At 35.3% G+C, this 24,298-nt stretch overlaps 1 protein-coding gene and 1 long non-coding RNA gene across 3 annotated transcripts; one reads left to right on the top strand and one right to left on the bottom strand.

Moving 5' to 3' along the window:
* Positions 1 to 273: 273 nt before the first annotated feature.
* LOC125652144 (uncharacterized) lies at positions 274 to 14,953 on the bottom strand. 2 transcript variants are annotated; one of them, XR_007361494.2, is made up of 9 exons: positions 14,764 to 14,921; positions 13,744 to 13,808; positions 13,387 to 13,615; positions 12,581 to 12,673; positions 11,150 to 11,217; positions 10,151 to 10,379; positions 9,636 to 9,746; positions 822 to 923; positions 579 to 729 (listed from the first exon to the last, which is right to left on the bottom strand). XR_007361494.2 is itself a non-coding variant. In XM_048881130.2 (8 exons), the coding sequence occupies exons 1-8, from the start codon at positions 14,840 to 14,842 to the stop codon at positions 626 to 628; spliced, it is 978 nt and encodes a 325-aa protein (XP_048737087.2). In that variant the 5' UTR covers positions 14,843 to 14,953; the 3' UTR covers positions 274 to 625. The 2 variants fall into 2 exon arrangements, 1 of the variants encoding a protein (XP_048737087.2); XM_048881130.2 differs by lacking the exon at positions 822 to 923 and having other exon boundaries at positions 274 to 729; positions 14,764 to 14,953.
* A 7,048-nt stretch (positions 14,954 to 22,001) lies between these two features.
* On the top strand, positions 22,002 to 24,117 carry LOC125652151 (uncharacterized). Its single transcript, XR_007361495.2, has 3 exons — positions 22,002 to 22,615; positions 23,567 to 23,651; positions 23,786 to 24,117. It is a non-coding gene; the product is annotated as an uncharacterized LOC125652151 (long non-coding RNA).
* Positions 24,118 to 24,298: the final 181 nt, after the last annotated feature.

Raw genomic sequence — 24,298 nt, 5'->3', positions numbered from 1 at the left:
CGGTGTGTGTTTTTTGTTGTTGTTTATTTTACGTTCCTTCAAGAATTTTTCACTCATATTGAGACGACATCAACTGTAGGTGAAGTATCACAAATCTAGACTTGTGCATGACACTCAAAGTCATAGCAGACCAGTGATGGTTCGTCTCCTGCGACACGTGACATCGGTCTAAAAGTTTGGCGAAGGAGCAGTCCCTATGTTTCATACTGTTCTTACAAGAAACAGTTCACCGAAACTTGATTTTGTTTAAATTGACAAATACAACAGAACAGCTTGAGAATGAAATAGGTTATTTATGAAATGTAACAAATGATAAAAATTAGGCTTCACAATCATTAACACTGGTGGAAATCAGCAAATATAAGACATGTTGTCATATCTTTACACAAGATATCCACATACACAGTGCATCTGTCCTTATCCCTCGATCATAGATAATTATCACAAATAACACAAACTCTGAAATATTGTTCAAAAGTGTACAAAACCAAAAAGATAGCAAACAATAAGGTCGAAGATGTAATTGTCTGATCATATCCAGGGTGATATAGAGGAGTCAAAGTAAAGGTTTTGTTGAATTTTTCGTATATGCATCATGATAAGTTATAGTCGGAGTGTCGCCTACTCACAAATTACAAATAATGATGGCGATGACAAGAAGTCCAAATAATTTAGATTTACTAATGACGACTTTAACTGACAGGTTTGTTGTGTTATTCAGCACCATTTCTACAAAAAACAACAACAAAAAATATTAAAAGATGGGGGTTGAAAATGGTAAATCTTATAAAGCTTTCATGACATTATTTTGGGTAAGATACCTCATTTTCTCAAGTAGAGGGATGGGACTGTTTATTCCCAATTTTCAGTTGAACAAATTTATTAACTGTGGGATTGAATACATCACCGCTTTCTTGAAAACACTAAAAATAAATTTTGGATAGATGTATTCAAGTCCTACATTGTATCACATAAGCTCATTGATGAGTCTACTGTTGTTGCTGATTCACCTCTGTTTTACAATCTACAGATTCATGTTGGTGCAAACCCTTTTTTGATAATGTTTGACCGCAACATCAGACTGATCAATGCTATCATTAATAAAGATGGATCAGATTTTAGCTTTGAACATTTTTGTGATATTTATACAAATACTAAGATAAACATTTTAGAATAGAACAGCATGATTATCCATGAAGTAAAAACGTGGATAAAAAAATCTGACTCTGGTAAACAAATCATAAAGCTTACAATTCCATTGATTATGTCAAATACTTACACAATTTTGAAATGTTTTAAATCAAATTTTTTCTATGAAATTCTTAATCAAAATACATGTAACTCAGTCTCAACTGGCAAAACAAAATTGAGTGAGCATATGGATGTAGACGACAGAGAATGGAAAATAATCCACAAAATACCCTTCAGAGTGACAAATGACTATAAACTCCACCGGTGTCAGTACAGAATTATAAACTTAGCTACAAGCTCATTCTTATTCAAAATAAAAAGAATAGAATCTAAATGTTTCAACTTTTCCCACTCTGAATAGGAAACAATTTATGGGAATTTGATTGTTTACCACTATAGCTGCAATAATGTAGCCCTCTACAATTTGGGGGGGGGGGGAGGTTCATGGGTCACTTCCCTCACCTGAACCATATTGGCCCTGCCGTTGTTCAAGGTTAACACTAAAGTATAACAAGAAAATGTCATAAAGAATTTATATTCAAAATATGAAAGACCTACCTTAAATAGTTCAGAAGATATTGAATAGGTCAGGTTTTTCTTAAAGTAGGTCAAACTTTCAGGTCAAGGTCACAAGATCACACAACATTGGATCATATGAAAAGGTCTTGCCGTAAGGAACGTATATACAAAATATGAAAGCCCTAGCTTAAATAGTTCAAGAGATATTTTGAAAGATATGTCCTACATATATCAGCATATAAAACTTTGATCCCCTATTGTGGCCCCAACCTATACATGGGGCCATGATTTTTTCAACTTGAATTTGCACTATGTCAGGAAGCTTTCATATGAATTTCAGCTTTTCTGACCTAGTGGTTCTTGAGAAGAATATTTTTCAAGATTTCCCCTATATATATGTATTCACATGTAAAACTTTGATCCCCTGTTGTGGCCTCATCCTACCCCCGGAGGTCATGATTTGAAAAAATGAATTTACACTATATCAGAAAGCCTTCATACAGATTTCAACTTTTCTGGTCCAGTAGTTCTTGAGAAATTATTTTTTAAATAACCCCACCCTATTTTTGCATTTTCGTGATTATCTCCCCTTTGAAGGGAGCATGGCCCTTCATTTGAAAAAAAAAACTTGAATCCCATTCACTTGGGGCTGCTTTGTCCACAATTTGGTTGAAATTGACCCGTTGGTTCTGGAGTAAAAAGATTTTTAAAATTTCTTAGTGTAGATTTGCTATCTCGCTCTTATCTCCCCTTGGAGAAAGTAATTGCCCTTCGTTTGAACAAACTTAAATCCCCTTTCCCCAAGAATGCTTTTTGAAGTTTGGTTGAAATTTGTCCTGTGGTTCTCGAGAAAAAGTCGAAAATGTAAAAAGTTTACAGACGGACAACCGGTGATCAGAAACGCTCACTTGAGCTTTCAACTCAGGTGAGCTAAAAATGAACAGCAGAGTGTAAAAAATTTTCTGCCAACATATGATTTTCCGTTCTTTGTCGAACTACATTTTCGTGCTGATAGTCAATGTTTAGGTTTTTCAGTAGATCTACCCACGAGATCTCGAGATAACAAGCATGGCGGAGAAGACGAAGAATATTGCTTGTTGTACTTGATATTTAAAGGGGCATGGACACAATTTGGGCTGAAAATTTTCAAATTTTATTTTTCCATTTTTAATGTTTAGAAAGCTTAACTAAAGTATTTCTAATGGTCAACAAAAATTTAAATGTCCGTTGGCAAAGTACATGGTAGGTACTGAGCTCGCATTTCTTTGTTATGTAAACAAGGCTTGTGTCCTGTTTTTGTTTACGTAGGTTAAATACACTAGTAAAAGTTCGTTTAAAGATTTTTCAATTAACGAGTTAATTCTGAATATGATTAAATATATTCCAGTGTTTAGCACGTCTCATTTTGTTTTAAACATGCTATTTTTATTAAGTAATATATATGCAGACAAAGACATGGCACAAACCTTGTTTACATAACAAGGACTTGTGAGTGCTGTATCTCACAAGTCCTCACTTCTGCTTTATACTTAGATATTTTATTGAAAGTAGACATTAACGGCAAACTAACAACTCAACTGTATGACAAACGGGATGATTTCAGCTTCTCCATCGTCAACTTCCCACATTTATGTAGCAATATTCCATTATCACCTGCATATGGTGTTTATATATCTCAACTGATTCGATATGCAAGAGCTTGTTCTGGGTATAGTCAGTTTGTAAATCGAGGTAAGCTACTGACAAACAAGTTGATGGTACAGGGATTTCAACAGTCTCGATTGAAGTCAGCATTTCGCAAATTCTATGGTCGTTATAACGATCTAGTTCGTCAATACAACCTCGCATTGGGTCAAATGCTGTCTGACGTGTTTCATACCGATTGTTAAGCCGTTCTTGGCACACTGATTTTGACTGCGGATAACTCCGTTTACCTGATCAGGATATGGGGCTCACGGCGGGTGTGACCGGTCAACAGGGGATGCTTACTCCTCCTAGGCACCTGATCCCACCTCTGGTGTGTCCAGGGGTCCGTGTTTGCCCAACTATCTATTTTGTATTGCTTGTAGGAGTTATGAGATTGATCACTGTTCGTTATCTTCACCTTGCATGTAACAACTGATACGGTATTAAAATTTTGGTTGGCCTTTAGAAATACTTTAGTTAAACAATGTAAACAATAAAAATGGAAAAATAGAATTTGAAAAAATTCAGCTCAAATCGTGTCCATGCCCCTTTAAAGCAATACAATCTGTAACTGACGGTATTTTTTCCAACTATCCAATTATGCACTAGATAACACCTATCGGTATAACTAATATAATCCCCAAGGTCTGAAGATAAATTCAGCAAAATAAACCAGGGAATGTTGTTTGAGAGCATACCTACAATGAACGTTTTGTATTTACCGCCAATGCGTCGTATACATGGTCATGGGAACGATGATTGGCGAGCATAATCGGTTTGCTGAGGCCAAAGTCTTATACAGAGACGTAAACTGACGTGAGTAACTACATGTGTCGTTTGTTTTAAAATATTACATCTTTTCATGAATGACAAGTATAAGAAAGTAATGATTACGCAAATGTGCAACTCAAGTGAAATTTTGGTAGAGAATTTTCTATATAATTGGTATGTTAAATTATTTACAAATCTGACACGTGCTCAGTGCCTCTCTTTCGCTTTTTTCCGAACTGGTGACCTCCGAGGTCAATGCACATCAGAGATTACGAGCAGGAATCCTGACAATGTTTCATGAATCGACATTTTCTGCTGATTTGACGGGTTTATTGCTTCAGATTCACTCTGATTCTATGAAGTTTTATACATGTATATTCAATTACAAATATGTTAAATATTTGTTCTTTTATTTTTCAATTTATTTGCCCTCAGTTACAGCTTGTGTTTCATTAATGAAAAACATCTTTGTTAGACAAGTCCAAGCACAAAGTCGGAACTCTTTTTGGTGTAAACAACATTGGAGACAAACATACCGAGTTTATTACAGGTTATTCATAAACATATTTTGCACCATTACGAAGATCGTATGGAATTGTAGCCCTATCCTGAAAACGTCGGAATAACAAAAAATCGGAGAGGGCTACATTAGTGCAGCTAACAAGTACCTACCATCTTGCCCTGTTTTCATTAATCCTTACATGAACCTTGACCCCGATATCTAGGCGATGTAATAAGGATGTTTGTTTTCAATCAATATCCAACAATAGAATGTATTTGAAAGCAATATTTCCGACTGGAGACAATCAGTAAGGCGCTTTGTACTTTACAATTAAGAGCATAACAAACACCAGTGCGTTGTATGCAGCCATTGAATGACCACAACATTCTAGGATCGAAAAGCGGATACATGTTTCTGATGCAATATGATTCACCATGAACAAAAGCTGTGAATGTCGGTTGATAAGTCATTTGATTTTTGAAATATGAAGAGGAAGAACTGAGTACATGTACTTGCCGTTACACTATGATATGTTCTATTGTATGAAAGGTGAAGATAACCAACAGTGATCAATCTCATAACTCCTATAAAGGTGAAGATAACGAACAGTGATCAATCTCATAACTCCTATAAAGGTAAAGATAACGAACAGTGATCGATCTCATAACTCCTATAAAGGTGAAGATAAGGAACAGTGATCGATCTCATAACTCCTATAAAGGTGAAGATAACGAACAGTGATCAATCTCATAATTCCTATAAAGGTGAAGATAACGAACAGTGATCAATCTCATAGCTCCTATAAGCAATACAAAATAGATAGTTGGGCAAACACGGACCCCTGGATATATCAGAGGTGGGATCAGGTGTCTTGGAGGAGTAAGTATTCCCTGTCTACCTGTCACACCTGCCGTGAGCCCTATATCCTGATCAGGTAAACGTAGTTATCCGTAGTCAAAATTAGTGTGCCAAGAACGGCCTCACAATCGGTATGGAACAAGTCAGATAACATTTGACCCAATAATAGGTTGTATTGGCAAACTAGATTGTTATAACGATCATACAATTTGCGAAATGTTGACTTTAAAGGGGCATGGACACGAATGAGCTGAAAATTTTATTTTTCCATTTCTATTGTTTACAATGCTTAGCTAAAGTATTTATAATGGTCAACCAAAGTTTCAATATCAATTTTTGAGTTACAAGTGAGATACAGCACTCACAATTCTTTGTGATGTAAACAAGGCTCGTGCCATATCATATTTTTGTTTACATATAGATTGCTTAATAGAAAATAGCATGTGTAAAAAAAATCATTTGTGTTAAACACTAGAAACTGTTTAATTGTGTTCAGAATGAACTTGTAAAATGGAAAATCTGCTTTAAACGAACTTTTACCAGTATATCTAACATATGTAAATAAACACATGGCACGACCCTTGTTTACATAAGGAAGAATTGTGAGCTCTGTATCTCTGATATACCTCGACAACTGACATTCAAATATTTGCTGACCATTAGAAATGCCTTAGTTAAGCATTCTAAGCATTAAAAATGGAAAAATAGAATTTGAAATTTGTCAGTTCAAATCATGTACATGCCCGTTTAAACGAGATTGTTGAAACCCCTGAACCATCAACTTCTTAAAGTTTGTCAGTCCTGCCTCGATGTAAAAACTGATCATACGCAGAACAAGCTCTTATATATAGGCATTTATAAATATGACTTCTTATGTGCTCAAAATATCACAGGATTGATTGATTGTCCGTTTCGTAGTTCGTAAAGTAGATGTAAACGTGAAACTCAGAAAGTAGCACGTACATGCACGGTTGTTTCACTAAATAGTTACAACTACAAAAGTACATGTATTTACCTGACTGAGTTTGTTGACAGTGTGGAAGAAGAAAACAATCATTACTTGCAGTCTGATTAATGTGGAGTCCTAGCCCGAATTTGAAATAAATTAGAGTTATCCTTCTTTGCTACGCAAGCAGTCGACAAAATAAATACAGGCATTGAATTTAGTAAAATTATCGCTTCAATCACTCTTACATTTCCACTTTCATTCATTATTACATGTACTTTTAAAAAGAGGAAGGCGAAGGGGTCAATAAATCAAACTTTGTATGTAATAACGAAAAAAGTTTTGTTATATGTATGTGCCTGTGTCAGCAATAGTGATCATAAACTAGACGTTTTAGACACTGCCTATGTTGTTTAAGTCGTTTATTTTTTTATATCCTATTGTTACCTCTACACAAAAGAGTTCCTTTTTGCGATAGCAATTCAAGATTTTAGACTTAGACTTAAGTTAAGACAATCTTAGTTAAGATTTGCTTAAGTTCGTTTTGTGATCCATTTAAGTCAGCAATCTTAGCTAAGTTCAAATCTTAATTTAAAGTCAAAATTTTGACTTAACTTTAAGACAGTTTCATGATCCTTTAGGTTTTATCTATTAAAAGGACTGATTTTCATTCATATATCGATTCAATATATCCCAGTGAGCATGAAATAAAAAAACATCACAGAGTCTTCCATATCTGCTTCATATTTGGATATTTCATTGAACACAGACAAACTACAATATAACTTTACAACAAACGAGACGAATTCAGCTTCTCCATCGTCAACTTTCCATATTTGTGTAGCAATATTGTATTATCACCTGCATATGGAGTTTATGTTTCCCGACTGATTCGATACTTGAGATCATGTTCTGTATTCGATAAAGTTTTTAATCGAGACAGGCTACTCAGAAATAAGCTTATGTTCCTGGATTTTCAACAGTCTCCTTTAAAGTCAATATTTCGAAAATTTTATGGTCGTTGTATTGATCTAATTTGCAAACACAAACTATCACTGGGTAGAATGCTGTCTGACGTGTTCCAGACTAATTGTTAGATAGTACTAAACATATCGATTGTGACTGCGGATTACTCCGTTTACCTGATCAAGATACAGGGCTCATGGCGGGTGTGACTGGTCGACAGGGGACGCTTACTCCCCTAGGCACCTGATCCCACCTTGTGTGCCCAGGGGACCGTGTCTGCCATTCTCTTGGTTTGTATTCTTTATAGGATTTATGAGACTGGTCACTGTTATCTTCACTTGTTCATTTATATAACACATTGTAGATCTTATACATTTGTAATGAAGCTCCTAATGAAGCCTATAATGATATTGGACATGTTGAATCAACAGTGATTACATAAAGCACAACCAAACCAAAATAAAAACAACAAATAAACGGGTTACGCTGGGAGATTGTGCAAGAACACTTATGATTTTTAACAGTAGATACCTAAAGGAACAGGCGTATTGATAAAAAAAGAAAAAGAGAAAAGAAGCTTAATTTGTGAGGAAATTGCGAACAAGTGAAAATCAGGAAACCGACTTTTTAGTTTCAATCAAATTATGAAGACGCGTAGTAGCATTGTGAAATTGGATTTTAAAATGAGCTGATCACCAGAAAATCTTTTAATTCTCTAGTATGCTTTCTAACTGATATGTTTTAAAGCAATTATTTTAAGTATCATATTATATTGCCCAATGTATCGTCCATCACATTCTGTAAGAAAAGATTGGAAAGTTATTGAGAGATACACATAACTTTATGGATTTTTTTAAATGCTACAAACAGAGAAGATTACGTAACAATAATTCTTTAAATCCAACGAAAGGAAAACATCGACGTTGTAATCATTTCAACCTCTACCAATTCCAAAAATAGCTTATTTTGTGTTTAGATATATACATTTAGATATGTTCATTTCCCAGTGGTATGAAATATATCTGACCATCCCTCTCCCATAATGCCAATATAGACCTAAAAGCAGCGAATATCGCTTATGTTAGTTCTCCAATGTCTCTCACCATTTCTCCTTGTCGCTGACTATATCTTATCAGAATCAAACAAGTTCAATTCTTTAAGTTCTTCAGGTTAAACATTCTTCTTTTTTTTTTGGTAACTTTTTCACGCATGTTTGCTTTTATCTTGTAATATCTGTATTACTATCCTTTTCAATGCTTTACTTTGTATAGCAAGAAAATAAAACATTGACTGGTTGATTGAACAAATGTTTATCAAATAGTTAACTGTCTACATCTGAAGTCAAAATGATTTTTCTCCTCTGTAAAAAACATGAAAGAATGGCTTGCGTGCGGTTTGATTTTCGGGACGACCTGTTTCAACCAATGAATTAAATTAGAATTTTCACATCATACATTTTCTACCATTCACAAAGGAGAGGAAGTGTATTGTCCGTAGACTGCAAAACACTTCAACTATATGATACCGTCTTCCAATAAACAAGTTCTACCAGGTTCAAATCCCAACAAGGTTTTGTGCTCGCAGATTTGAAATGAACCATGTATATCAATCTCTGAGCTGAGAATGACGAAGAGAAAAGACAGACCCAGTTACGTACATAGTTTAAGTTATAGACAGTCAATTCCAATAATGTGTTACTGTAGATTTGTAGACACATCAGTAAAACCTGTGTTGAATGTAGGCTCTAGGAGTTCATTTCATGTGTAATTTTAAGCATTGAATGACACCTTAGAAATGTTCTACCGCCGTCTTTTTCGTATAAAAAACGATTGATCAATGACCCTGTTTCGTGCTCATTCATACTTTTCCCCATTGCGAATAATTGCATCCGATTTTATGGTAGATTCATGGTGTCCGCGTTACGATCCTACATGGTGGCATACTGGACAAACTAAATTCCAATGGTGTGTACCGTCAGACGCCATACATTGGTTAGTAGTGATTTTGCTCAACAATATTGAAAACGTCGAACGAAATTGAATACTAATTTTTGTAGTCTATACAGACAATTAATCCCTAGACCAATATTCAATCGTTTTACTATAAAGGTAAATAGTTCAGTACAGTATTAATTCGCTCTCTTTATTGGGTGGCTTGTATACTTTTAGTAGTTTTAGTCATTACATAGGTAATTACCTGTTGGAGAGGATACTGCTGATGATGAAGTTGTCGATGTTGTTTGCTTAGCACTAAACTCCGTTTCACCTTCTTGCGAAGTTGATAATGTTGCCAAATCGGAAGTTGTCGCTAAGAATAAATAAAACGCATTACATGTATTCATGAAGTTTGTTAATCACAACCATTTTGTTAAAAGTAATATCACACAAGTTCTCGTAATAAGGGGGATACAACCCTAGCATAAATAGACAGACATGAAAACAAATGAATAAAATTAACGAAGAAATATTCTAGAATTCCTTAATTTATTCAGAATCCCTGCACTATCCATGCCCAGTTGGATGTAAAAAAAAAAAAAAAAATAAATAAATAAATAAATAAAAAAAATTAAAAAATTCTTAAGTTCGAGGAATATGCGTTCTATGAACCAAACTGCGACTCCAAGCAGTTGAACCAAAATTACACTCATTGACAACTGGAGAACTACAAGAACTAGTGGTATGAAGAAATGCTGAAACATTCAGAGTGCGTACCAGAATTCTCCTTCGTAACCACTCGGACGTCTGTAGACATTTTGAATGGACTGCCGATCCCTTGTTCCACCACACATAGGTATATTCCACTATCCCCGACAACAGCGTGTTTTATTACTAGTTGTCGCCAACCATAGGTGGCAGCACTGATCGAAATCCTCTCTTCATTAATAAGTACCGTGTCTGGTGGACCATACGCTAGAAGGATTCCGTTCTTTTGCCACCCGAACTAAATCATATACAACAAATATATTCTCTCTGATAAACACCATAATGTCCATCTGTTAAAACCCCTTTCACACATTTACGGAACCTGTCGACGCTGGATGCGAAATTTTAGTCATCCGGATTAATCCGGCGTCTTTGAGTTCTGTGACATCGTAAGGAATGTGTCAACACGGTCTTATCACGATCCAGACACGTTAACACCGGTTTCTCTATGGATAAGCACGATAGCTACCCGTACGTCCCCAGAAAAAGTCTCGGTCGGTGCGATCATGGAGCGTACGGAAGATCACGGTTTCTGCCGGATCTTTCACGGAGACACGCGGGTATCCACGGATTAGCACGGTCTTTCTCCCCTGCGGTTATCGTGACTGTTCGTGTAGTTACCGTGAACAACCCGTTTGCTATCCGTAGACATCCGTGTTCTTTAGCAGAAAAGTTTCGTACATTGATGACCCTGGACTTTACACGAATACTTCGGTGGCTAAACAATAAAAGAGGTATACGGATCAATACGGAGGGTTTTTTTTACGGGGGAAAATTAAACATGATTAAATCCCCCGGATTGGTTTGAACAAGCCGGATGGTCCCGGACGCCGGGTGCATATACGATTTGTAAACGGTGATGACGGATTTTCATGGACCATCACGGATTGACGATCTGGGATGATCCGGCGTCTTATCTGTGAATGTGTGAAAGGGCTTAACTCTTCACTGTACAATAGATGCGTTTCGGTTCTTGTACAATTATACAGAAATAACATGTTATCTTACCTTTACAGAACTACTGTAAACTGGACACGATAGAACTACAGTCTCCCCAACGAAAGCCACTTTTTGGGCTACAAAATCAATGTCTAAAATATTCTAGATATAAACACTATTAGTTTATATTTATATTAACAATAATGATTTTCATTCATATGTCGATTCGATATATCCTTGTGATCTCGAAATAAAAGACACCACAAAGTCGTCCATTTCTGCTTCAAAGTTAGGTATTTTATTGGAAATAGATATTTGAATTAACCCAGTGTACTCAAATTAAAAGACATCCATCGAGTCTTTCACATTTCCTATATGCTTGAATGTTTTACTGAAGACAAACGTTAATGGCAAACTATCAACTCAACTTTTTGACAAACGGGATGATTTTAGCTTCTCCATAGTCAACTTTCCATATTTATGTAGCAATATTCCATTATCACCTGCATATGGTATTTTCATGTACATTTATTTATCTCAACTGATTCGATACGCAAGAGCTTGTTCTGCTTATGGTCAGTTTTTAAATCGAAGCAGGCTACTGACAAACAAGATGATGGCGCAGGGGTTTCAACAGTCTCGTTTAACGTCTGCATTTTGCAAAGTATATGGTCGTTATAACGATCTAATTTGTCAATACATCCTATCATTGGGTAAAATGCTGTCTGGCGTGTTTCATGGAGAATGATGACAATCCAGTGCTAAAAGATCTTCCAAAGTCACTTGAACCCAAAGAGTGGAGTATTTTGGTTTTAGATAGGTAGTAAAAGATTAGAGAACTTGTGAAGTTTGTTTTGATTATTCCTAATGATCTGCTGCAACCTTGGAATGAGTGTTATTGAGTGGTTAAACAACATTGGAATCAAACTAGCATATTATGCTTTCAAGACTTGTACATGTGATATCAAATATCTAAATAGTTGAAGTTTTTCTTTAAGTCTAAGTTATTCAAATAGTTAAAGAAATTTATATTAATCTAATCTAGTCAAAGATGTTTAAAATTTGTACTTTAAGAAAATTAATTGTTGAAATTTCAGTAAAATGTTGCATTCATATTATTTGTAGTGTTAGTGCGTGATTGTGATTGAAAGTAAATGTTGAATAATCAAGTTAATATTCAAATAATCGAAAATAACCGAATCGAATGGCTAAAATCAAAATCGAGTGGAATCGAAAAGTTTGTGAATCTTTGCAGCTCTAATAAACGGCTTTTATTCAAATTATAATGCGATTAAATCGACTTCATATCAAACATAAAAAAACTAGACAAATTACTCCAAGCAAAAGAATTATGATTTAAGCCCTGGATATATTTTCGCCACAAACTATAAATCTTAAATCATTTGGGTGAGGGGTTGGGGGGGGGGTGTTGGGTTAATACTAGTAGTTTTTCTTTAACTTGTATATTGATACTCCTTCACAAATTAATAAGTATCTCACCTATATTTCCCTTTGGTTTTGAAGTAGTGATATCTTCGTCCTGTATCGACGCTTCTGTGGTTTGTTGGTTTATATATGTGTTTCGTGTTGTCTCTTTCGGTGAAAATTAAACAAAATGATAAAACAGACAAAACAGTTTTCTGAAAAGATAATGTTCATTAGAAGTTTCACATTATAAGTCATAAAATTGTATTTTTCAACCAAAAGAAAAGATTTTGAACTACTCCCTTCAGACGTTATGCTGAAATAAAATAGCGTGACACCCCTTTCTTCTGTTTATTTGGTAGTAGCTATCTTACCCAAACTTTGATAGGAATTACTCTCTTTCACTAAACACATAAAAACTAGGACCCAGTTGCACAAAAGTTAGTTAAGTTTGACTATATAAATGTAAGAGTTAATGACAAGGTTTTACAAACATTTGTAACGTCTAGTTTTCACTGAGTTAATGACAAAGTTTTACTAACATTTGTGCAACTGGGTCCACGTATCGTGTTCGGATAAAAAAAACAAACAACAACATTAAACGTTGCATAACCTTATTTGCGCAAATTTAAGTACACGATGCCATATAAAATGATTAATTCCCAGATTGAAAAATGACTTTTCCTCGACATCTATCTATCAAAAACACATAAGTCATATCTTACTTTCATAGAGCTGGGTATCATAATAAAGCTGACCCGCAATTATGAAATGCCCGGATTCAAAAGGGAAAGGGGTTATTTTTGCCGCGGTCTGCACGTCTAGTTACAGACTTTACTGGTGTTTAACCTGTACATAGTGGCGGTGTTTAATTAGTGTACCTATGGTCAGCAGGCTCTTCACTTGCACTGTGGTCAAAAAAGACAGTCTGGTTCCGTTGGTAAGTGTTACAATACATAAGTAGTTTCCCGCATCGTAAGTTCTGACGTCATTTATGGTGAGTTCGCGAATTCCTGCTCTGGGTCTGCTGAGGGATAGCCTGTTCCGTTCCGCCTTCACTTCATCCGGTGGACCAGACGCCATAGTTGTTTGTTCTTTGATCCAGACGAACTAAAAGCGACGGGTAACCGTTTACTGACGTTATATTTCATACATAGAATTAAAGTGATGGCACTACGCAATTTTGCTGAAACACGCAATCCTTTCTTATTTGGTCTTAACGTTATAGCGATTCCTACCTGAATGTGAGAAGTCGTCACGTCACATCTCAAGTATAACGTTCTTCCAACATTTGTGAACAGTTCTGTAATAAGACGGGTATTTCTTATTCTATAACATAACCAAAAACTCTCTTGATGGCTTCACAACTGTAATAGCCATCGTACAAGAATAATATAGATACCGATAGATAGAAATGTATCCCGAGTCAGAAACCTTTCTGTTTTACTTGGAATTCCCATGGACACAAATTATTCAAAATCAAATATGATTTTCTTTCTGTTGCCCTCAACTCGAAATTTAGATACATCGACGACGTTTTATCTATGAAACAATATTCATTTTCATTCATACACATGTATGTGGATTTGAATTAACCCAGTGTACTCAAATTAGAAGACATCCATCGAGTCTTTCACATTTCCTTTATGTTTGAATGTTTTACTAAACACAAACGTTAATGGCAAACTATCAACTCGACTTTATGATAAACGGGATGATTTCAGCTTCTCCATCGTCAACTTCCCCCATATATGTAACAATATTCCATTAATACCTGCATATGGTGTCTATGCACCCCCCAACTGATTCGACACGCGAGTACAAGTTCTGTGTATGATCATTTTTTTAAACCGAGGCCGGCTAAAGACAAATAAGTTGATGTTATCGGGGTTTCAATAGTCTTCTTTATATCAGCATTTCGCAAATTATATGATCGTTATAATGATTTTATTTGCAAATACAATGTCATTAGGTGGAACAATGTCTGGCGTGTGGCCGTTCCTTTCATACTGATTTTGATTACGCATTACTCCTTTTACTCGATTAAGTTAGAGGGTTCATGACGGGTATGAACTGGTCAACAGGAGATGATTACTCCTCTTAGATATCTTATGCCACCTGTTATTTTCAGGGGTCCGTCATTTTCCTGTTCTCAATTTTGTATTTTTATAGGATTTATGATATTAATAATTTTTTGTTATCTTCACAATTTTTTCACTTTTTATACTAAGTGGTTTTAAAAAATATAGCTAACTTACGGACTCCATCACAGAGCAGCTTTCCTGGGTCCAGAATAACCACTAAAAGTGCTATTTTTGTCAAACCATACAAAATCATCCCAGTGGCCGTGTTAGTAAATGACAGATTACATCAGGGTCAGAGATATGTTATTTACAGTGTAGCTTTGTACAAGATCACGATTTTAAGAGAGTTCCGATCTCACTTAAGATTCCAAAAGCCACTTAGGGATACCAGTACACGCGGTACTGTCCTTTCTGTCAAATTGTGTCTGTCGCTAACAACATTATCTTCATATTAGACTAACGCGGTATCATTTTCTACCGAACAGAAAAATTTCTATATCAGATTCACCATCTAACGATTAAAACTAAATCGTCGAAACTTCACACATATACTACTTGCGAATAGAATTTTACTTCAATGTTATGATGTACAACTCAAGCCCAGAAGTCATTTACAAATTATCCTTTTCTTCCTTAAGAACATCTGAGTGCAGTTGAAATGAAATAAGAATTGCATTAATGAATACAGTTTTAAATTCACCTCCTGGTTATTTTCTTGGTTTCTTGTCAAAATTTGTCTTTTATATGCATTGGTTCATGGTTGTATTCTATATAAATGTTGTGACTACGTATAGGTTTTATTTCCCGACTACAGTGCACAAAAAATATCACATGCAAAATAATGATTTAAGAGATGAATCATACACTTTACGATGAATGTAGACACATAATTTAATGTATGTAAACATGTATCATGTTCTAAACTTTGGAATGAATTCAAGTTGGTAACAGGGCGGCTGAATATAAACAAGCACAGCTTATAAAGTCAGTTCACTCCTGTCCTATAAAAACTCAGCGTGGAATCTATGATCTGCCCTCTTTAACGAATTTGTTTTATTTACATACTCTACATATGACATACGCAGAAGTTTTCAAAATTTAGATGATCGCTTTTTCTCTGAAACTGTGCATAAATCTTATTTTCGTTAGGAATTGCAGGCATATGATAACTTTGTTATTCGCAAAACACAGATATTTTAGATATAGTACACTAAACACGCATAACCAATCATATTCAGTTTTTTGTGCTCGTGCTTTCCAAACTGAAAATGCTTCCTTCAGGAGTGATTATGAAAAAGGTGGCAGGCACACCCGCCGTGAGTCCATTATCTCGATCAGGTAAATGGGGCAATCAGCAGTCAAAAACAGTATTAAAAAGGCCAAATAATTTGTATGAAACATTCGACCTCATGACAATTAGCATATTTGATTCCAAAGATCCGGCCTTCCCGGGTTAACCGGCTATGACCGGCGACACACTTGATTGTGAGCCGGAATTACGCACGCATCCCGCCGGGTAAGCCGATTGAGCCGGAAATTTTTGATAGGCGACGGTGGCGTCAAGCTGGCGTCCTTGGAGACGGCTTATTCTAAGACATAATGTTTTAAATTTTTACACTGGTGAAATAAACGTGATTTGTAAATATGTTGTTCATTTCTATGTCGAATAATGTTTATACAATAGAAGGTCAATATTTTCATTACTGTAGCCGGGTCACTTGATTCTTGGCGCGTCACCGGGTATATCCGACTTAGTTCGATTCGGCCGAATTTTATTAGAATCAAGTATGTTATATGTATTGTAAATAAAATTGTTATAACGAAGTTATAATTTGTGAAATGCTGACTTAAAACAAGGCTGTTGAATCCCTGGTAACAATAACTTATTTGCCGGTAGCTTGGCTCGGGATTACAATTTTATCATACGCAGAACATGTTCTCGCATATTCAATCAAGTGAGAGACATAAACACCATATGTAGGTGATAATGGAATATTGCTACATAAATATGGGATGTTGGCGAACAAGCTGTAGTCATCCTGTTTGTCATAAAGTTGAGTTGATAGTACGCCATTAATGCTTGTCTTCAGTAAAATATCCATATATGAAACAGGTGTGGAAGAGTATGATGTCTTTTATTTTGAGTTCACTTGGATATATTGAATCAACAAATGAAATAAATGAACATTGTTAATAGTTAAAACGTCGTCGATGTATTTCGATATCGAGTTTTGAAGGTCACATCAACAGATTTCTTCTCCTCATGTAGAAGCTATTGAATGAATTCTGTATCACGAGAATATAGAAAAGATCAATTAATAAAGAAGCACAATTTATGCCCAGTAAATTCGCTTTTATGGGAAAGTCCAATACCGATTTTGTTTTAAATTCCTGTCAATCATTACAAGACATGATATCAAAGGGCAGTGTTAAGAACAGTTTATTTGCAATTTTATATAGAATATGATTGAGACTGGGTGGGGTTATTTTCGTTAAAAAGTTAAACGTCACTGGTAAAAATTCATTACCGACTCTCGAGTAAAAATAAATTCCAGCGTCAAACGACCCCTCAGAGTGTATTGCTAACTAGGAAATCATAGAATATTGAATTCCCCAGATCATCACATTCTTAGTTTTTCGACTTAATTAAGGCCTAATTCAATATGCACGGGTCAACTTACCCCCAGCGCAACTGAATCTAAGGATGTCTACAGCACAACCGGATGTCGATCATGCGATTTTTCTTTCACAACCTTCGGTTGTGCAGTAAATCGATTGGTGCCCGTGAAAGAGGGTAGGCTGCAACAGAAATGAAATCAAACGTATATCTCTGCTACAAACCTTAAAATTGTTAGAGATTTAAACTAACCCGTGACAAAATGTTAGTACGTACATCATTTTAGATGATGCGCTTCTTCATTTGGAATAAGACTTTAGTGATTTCTCATGTAAAGTTCTTGTGTAAACGTTTTTTGCTGAATAATGTAATTACACTATTTGAAAGAAGTGGAAACTTTTAAATAGTGCGTTTGATTTCAAGATGATCAAGCTTTCCCTTTTTCACAGAATTAATTTTTTATTTCATTTTTTTTTTATTCACACAGATGCCTGTGTTAACGCGCGATCATCAAAAGTTGGAAACGGCATATTCTTGTTTTGTTACTAATGGCGATTATCTCTCTTTGCACTATGTAGAACAGGCTTTCAAGCATGATTGTAGAAAGGGTTTTTAGACGGGGCGTATCATAGTACAGCGATGTCTGTTCGGGGTTTTGAATTTCTGTTTCTACTTACATTTCTCTGTCACATTAAGACTATGTTGCAATTTTGATCCATTTCGATCTCTCTTGCAGGAGTTTCGTCCCTTTATTTGAAATTTAATGTTATATGGAGGATACATAATTTGTCCGCCTAAATCATCCCACAATTTTCAAGCGAGGGCCTTCTTATCTTACAGAGTATTTGTATCGATATTGAAGATGTGCATGTGGTAAGGATTGTGATTTTCTTCCATTTTTGTTTTAAAAATTACACGTTTTCAGGAAATATAAACTCCTCTCACAGTTTACAACTTATGTGCGAATTGCAAGTATTTTAATTCTCAACAATTCTCTAATTTTCTTTGATGTCTGAAATATTCACACATTGCTGAACTTGGTTAATTTTGAGAACCTCTATTCCACACAGAACTCTTGGTTTGTCCGTCTACCTCCTGATCCTGTCACAGTTTTTAAGCTAGGACATTTTATTCACAGTGGCGAGTCGTGTGACTTTGGCATGACCTATTACCCAGACAAATGACGACGAAAGACAACACGAGGGAAAATTCAAACGTGTAAGTAACACCTTTATCAATAACGAATTGTCACATAACTTATATCAATATTTGAAGGAGTTTCTCAGGAACAAGTATGTACTAAAATGGTAGTTCTACGTGCGATAGAAGCAGAGAACATTGACACAGTTTAGTTTTGTTTTCAGCCAAAAACTTTCCGACCACCAAACATTCGTAGTCAATTTTCCGGGTAATGCCATGTAATTCGTCAACGTGTTATTCATACGATGCAAAATAGCGTGTCACAGCTTCATGATGGCTGATGCTACAAATCATCACCCTTTAAGCCAGGGCCTTTATCTTAAATTGTGAGTTTATTACAGATTATTAAACATTCCTATAATAGCGACGTTTGTCCGTCTTTCCATTCAGTTTTCAAGACATGACCTTTTTTATATCAAACATCTGCATCCGTCTTTACACATCAGTCTTACAGAGCACATGCATATTATGGTGCAATAGCTGTCAGTCCGTCAGTCCATTCACAGTTTTCAATCTAGAACTTGTTTGTACTAGTTACATATTGTAGGGATTTTTTTTTTTTTTTTACAGATAATACATGTGTTATCTGTTTGTATCCATTAGAAGTTTCGTTTTTCTGCCACATATGAGCTGGAAGCTTTGTGGGTAGCTTCAATTTGTGTTTATAACTTTTTTCATGATTGAATGACTTTCTAAATTATGCCTGTTCATATTAAGTTAGAGTTGTTTTGAACTTCTAAATCGGTGACTTTTTAATACTTCCTGATAAGCAGATAGGGGAAAACAAGAAAAAACTTCTCACGGGCGTAGTATGTACCGTTTACGGTTCTCTTGCAATCTAATTTAAATTAGATCCTTTGTGTAGCGATAGTAGATGAGCGGATCCAAGGATCTAATTTTGGGTTCTCTTGTCGTGACTCGTGACTTTCATCTCTACATGCATGTACTGAGCGTTTGGTGAACTGAGACAGGACTGTGAAGTCTTAGTTACCAGTCAGTCAGTCACTACCTACAGGTGTTTGAACTCTCTACAGGTGTTTGAACTATCTACAGGTGTTTTAACTACCTATAGGTGTTTTAACTATCTACTGGTGTTTAACTACCTACAGGTGTTTAACTACCTATAGGTGTTTGAACTATCTACAGGTGTTTTAACTACCTACAGATGTTTTAACTACCTACAGATGTTTTAACTACCTACAGATGTTTTAACTACCTACAGGTGTTTTAACTACCTACAGATGTTTTAACTACCTACAGGTGTTTTAACTACCTACAGATGTTTTAACTACCTACAGGTGTTTTAACTACTTACAGGTGTTTTAACTACCTACAGATGTTTTAACTACCTACAGGTGTTTTAACTACCTACAGATGTTTTAACTACTTACAGGTGTTTTAACTACCTACAGGTGTTTTAACTACCTACAGGTGTTTTAACTATCTACAGGTGTTTTAACTACCTACATATGTTTTAGCTACCTACAGATGTTTTAACTACCTACAGGTGTTTTAACTACCTACAGGTGTTTTAACTACCTACAGGTGTTTTAACTACCTACAGATGTTTTAACTATCTACAGGTGTTTTAACTACCTACAGGTGTTTTAACTACCTACAGGTGTTTTAACTACCTACAGATGTTTTAACTATCTACAGGTGTTTTAACTACCTACAGGTGTTTTAGCTACCTACAGATGTTTTAACTATCTACAGGTGTTTTAACTACCTACAAATGTTTTAACTACCTACAAGTGTTTTAACTACCTACAGGTGTTTTAACTACTTACAGGTGTTTTAACTACCTACAGGTGTTTTAACTACCTACAGGTGTTTTAACTACCTACATATGTTTTAACTACCTACATATGTTTTAGCTACCTACAGATGTTTTAACTACCTACAGGTGTTTTAACTACCTACAGGTGTTTTAACTACCTACAGGTGTTTTAACTACCTACAGATGTTTTAACTATCTACAGGTGTTTTAACTACCTACAGATGTTTTAACTACCTACAGGTGTTTTAACTACCTACAGATGTTTTAACTACCTACAGATGTTTTAACTATCTACAGGTGTTTTAACTACCTACAGATGTTTTAACTACCTACAGGTGTTTTAACTACCTACAGATGTTTTAACTACCTACAGGTGTTTTAACTACCTACAGATGTTTTAACTACCTACAGGTGTTTTAACTACCTACAGGTGTTTTAACTACCTACAGGTGTTTTAACTACCTACAGATGTTTTAACTATCTACAGATGTTTTAACTACCTACAGGTGTTTTAACTACCTACAGGTGTTTTAACTACCTACAGATGTTTTAACTATCTACAGGTGTTTTAGCTACCTACAGATGTTTTAACTATCTACAGGTGTTTTAACTACCTACAGATGTTTTAACTACCTACAGGTGTTTTAACTACTCAGGTCTGACATCCTTGTTGTTAGTGACGTTTGTGGAGTACCCGACACCGAGCACTGATTCGGTGATGAATACGATCTTTATAACCGGTGATTTACTTTTTGCTAAAAAGATATACATCATATTTAATTCCTTAGAACCCCGATGAAAACGATGATGAAAGTCCATCAGTAAATAAAAACAAGCACTCCCGTACTGTAATCATACTTTTCGCGAAATTATCTTTCCTGCGAATATTTGTCGCCGCGAACCAGACATGTAGGCTCCGTCACGAATTCAACTCGACACAAAAGCTTTTATCGTCAATAAAAGTAGTCGTGATTAAATGTTGGCTGACATTATTTAGGAACAATTATTTTTATTTTCTAAATCATATGAAAACGTGAAATGTACTTTAAAAATGCATCGCATTGTGAACCGCAGTCAGGGTGGGCCATACTACATGTATAAAGGGCTCGTATATTCAGTAAGAATCAAATTATTTGATAATCCTCTTATAAACATTCAAATCCCAGTGACTTAATTAAAGACGGGGTAGATGTACGCATACAAGCTTTGTGTTTGTAATCCTTTCTACTTGGGTTTATTTGCAAGACTAACAAAGTTTTAGAACTGCATTGTGTTTTATAAGTTATCTTATTTCTAGAGTTTCAACAAAAACTCAATAACTAACAAGTCCAGGTTAGGATCAACATCTAAGTATAATAATCAGCATAACAATGCGTTCTCCTCTTCTTCTGATAATGGCAAACACAATCGTACAATGGTAACGTGCCCAATTTTGGCCAGTTTCAGTAACACTTCTGCATCGCATTTTATGCAGCTGCGGCAGTGAACATTTTTAGTGACAAAGGTGTTAAAATCCTCACCCACACACGAGTGATGCAGGTACTGGGATGTATCATGTGTTTGTATGGCATTGTCGTGAGGTTTACTCATAAAAAGTTAAATAAATAGATAGTAACCTTTATGTAATTGATTCCAATGCATGCATGAATTTATATGCTAATGTACCATTCCCCTTTTGAGCAATTATGACCAATAAACGATAGTATATCCCACGGGCCTGTGTCACTCGCCTTCATGAAGTTTAAGCACATGTTTGATACAATCATCATATTACACTTAGATACATAATATCCGGATAATATCATAACAAAGATGTAATAAGATTCTTAGGGTCATTTGGTGACATGTTTTTCTATCTTTTTGAAAATAGATACTGTGACTGTTTTCAAACAAAACAAAAAACAAAACAAAAAACAAACAAAAAAGAAAGAAACAACAACAAACCCCCAAAACACCTTTTAGATATCGATCTTAAGGTAGAGACCGATAGCAACCACGTGATCAGTAAAAATCGTGTATTTTCACGTGAAATTATTTTTCGGAATTCCGTACATCGCCATAGAGTAGTTGAAAAACAAAAAGGGGTTCCGAAAGTACAAGTTGCTGTGACTGAATCGATGATTGAGAGGGTCGTCTCGACGAAAGATATAGAAATTTGGCCATAGTTTAGATTAGGAATACGTCAATGTAATAATAGTGGACTACATGTTTCGTCCGTGCAGAATGGCACTTTTTACCTCACGAAATTCACCACCATGCATAGCTGCGCTACGTAAACAAAGTTGTTGATGTAGCGTGATCGTGGTGTCCGAGTGCTGCGAGTTTCAATACTGTTTATGTAGTCATTGAGAGTTTAAACAAAGTTTCTTCTGAGAAGAGGAATTCGATGGATGCATTCAACGTGGACAACGAAATCATAATTTCGTTTGGTAAGTGAAAAAAATGGCAAATTGAATTTGTATTCAACCCACTTTTCCTCTGCTATTTCACAACGCGATTTTATAATAACATCTATAAACGCACAATTTGGAGCTGTTTCATTTTTTGTGCATTTATGTATTCCATATGTGCCCAAAATATAACTCCTACATGTGCATGTAATTGTAAATGGATGTCATGTATATGCCAGATTTGAAAAAAAAATAGGGCTCTCACAAGTTTGGGGGGGGGGGGGTGTTGCACTAAAATTCTATTTGGTATAAATGATAGTACTTCTAGTATCTTGAAATTTCATTGACCTAAGAGATATTTCAAATCTGGGGTTTCATGTTTCATGCAAGCATGTAGGTCTACAAAACTTTATTTAAAATATTTGTAAAATCACAAGCCCCCCTCATAGGCAAATAAATGTATTGTATGAAAATAAGATATGGATGTCCTTCTCTTGACCCACACTCCGTAAAGGAGACAGGTCTGATAAATCTAGAGTTGACTTGTTTTGATATTATTAGAATGAACTGGCAGTTTATGAAAACATATCTGTCATCTCATATTGTAATATGATAATTATGATGTTTATTCACCTCATTAAGGACCCGGGGGTGGGAGGGTATGTACAGTTTAAATAGAAGGTAACTATAACAATATGAAATAAATAGCAATCATGCAGATGTACTACTACTGCAAGAGTTCACATTGCTGCACTGCACACATTTAACATACATGTAGTGTTACATATGTAAAACTGATTTCAGACAAGATTTTAAAAATTAACATAATAAAATACATGTTATGTGTGTAATTTTCAATATATCAGCATTTTAAAGTTCACTAAACATGCATTGAGACACACGATTTTAAAATTGACATTGTCTGACACAGTATAATTAATGATTAATACTGACTGTGCAAATATTAATTATGATGATTTTTTTTCTAAGCATCATCCTAAGGACCAGTGCAAGTTGAAATGGGCTTCCAGCCAACAACTTCAACAGCAATTTGCCATGAAAATCAGCAAGAAAGGTACAATATTTTCTATCTTAGTAAGATAGAATTTTTCATTTTAACACCAGACATTTATAAAGACAATTCTTAGTATATTAGATATTCATCTTTTTTTCAATATTTGAATATACAGAATATATTTTTTATAACAGGTACTTCATTTACATTGATGATGTCATATCCCCTGGACCCCACAACTTCACAGATTACAGAGAAAATTCAAGAACTTCTGCAAAATGTGGGACTTGGATAGAATCAATAATGTATTTGTGAGCCCAGAGCAATGGATATATTGTGCAACATACTAAAGTGTGAATTTAATGGAAAACAAGTACATGTACTCATGTATTACATGTCTTTTTTAAAGACAATAATATTGTATAAATATAGAGGAAGTGTCATTGTTGATTATTCTAAGTTTTTGATATATCAAAATCAGTAAACATTTCTAAATGAAAATAAAATACCAATTTTATAACTTTAATCAATGTGTTTGAATTTCTCATTTTCTAACCCCCCCCCCCCCCCCCCCCCCCCCCCCCCCCCCCCCCCCCCCCCCCCCCCCCGTTACACACACTCAGTGCATATATACTGCCAAACGCTCAGCATCAGGTGTGAATGTCACTGGTCCTCGGAGATGACCATCAAAACGGATGCCCAGTGTC

This window comes from Ostrea edulis, chromosome 5, assembly GCF_947568905.1.
Source record: "Ostrea edulis chromosome 5, xbOstEdul1.1, whole genome shotgun sequence".
In the NCBI taxonomy this organism is placed as follows: domain Eukaryota; kingdom Metazoa; phylum Mollusca; class Bivalvia; order Ostreida; family Ostreidae; genus Ostrea; species Ostrea edulis.
This window is presented reverse-complemented; position numbering and strand designations above follow the sequence as displayed.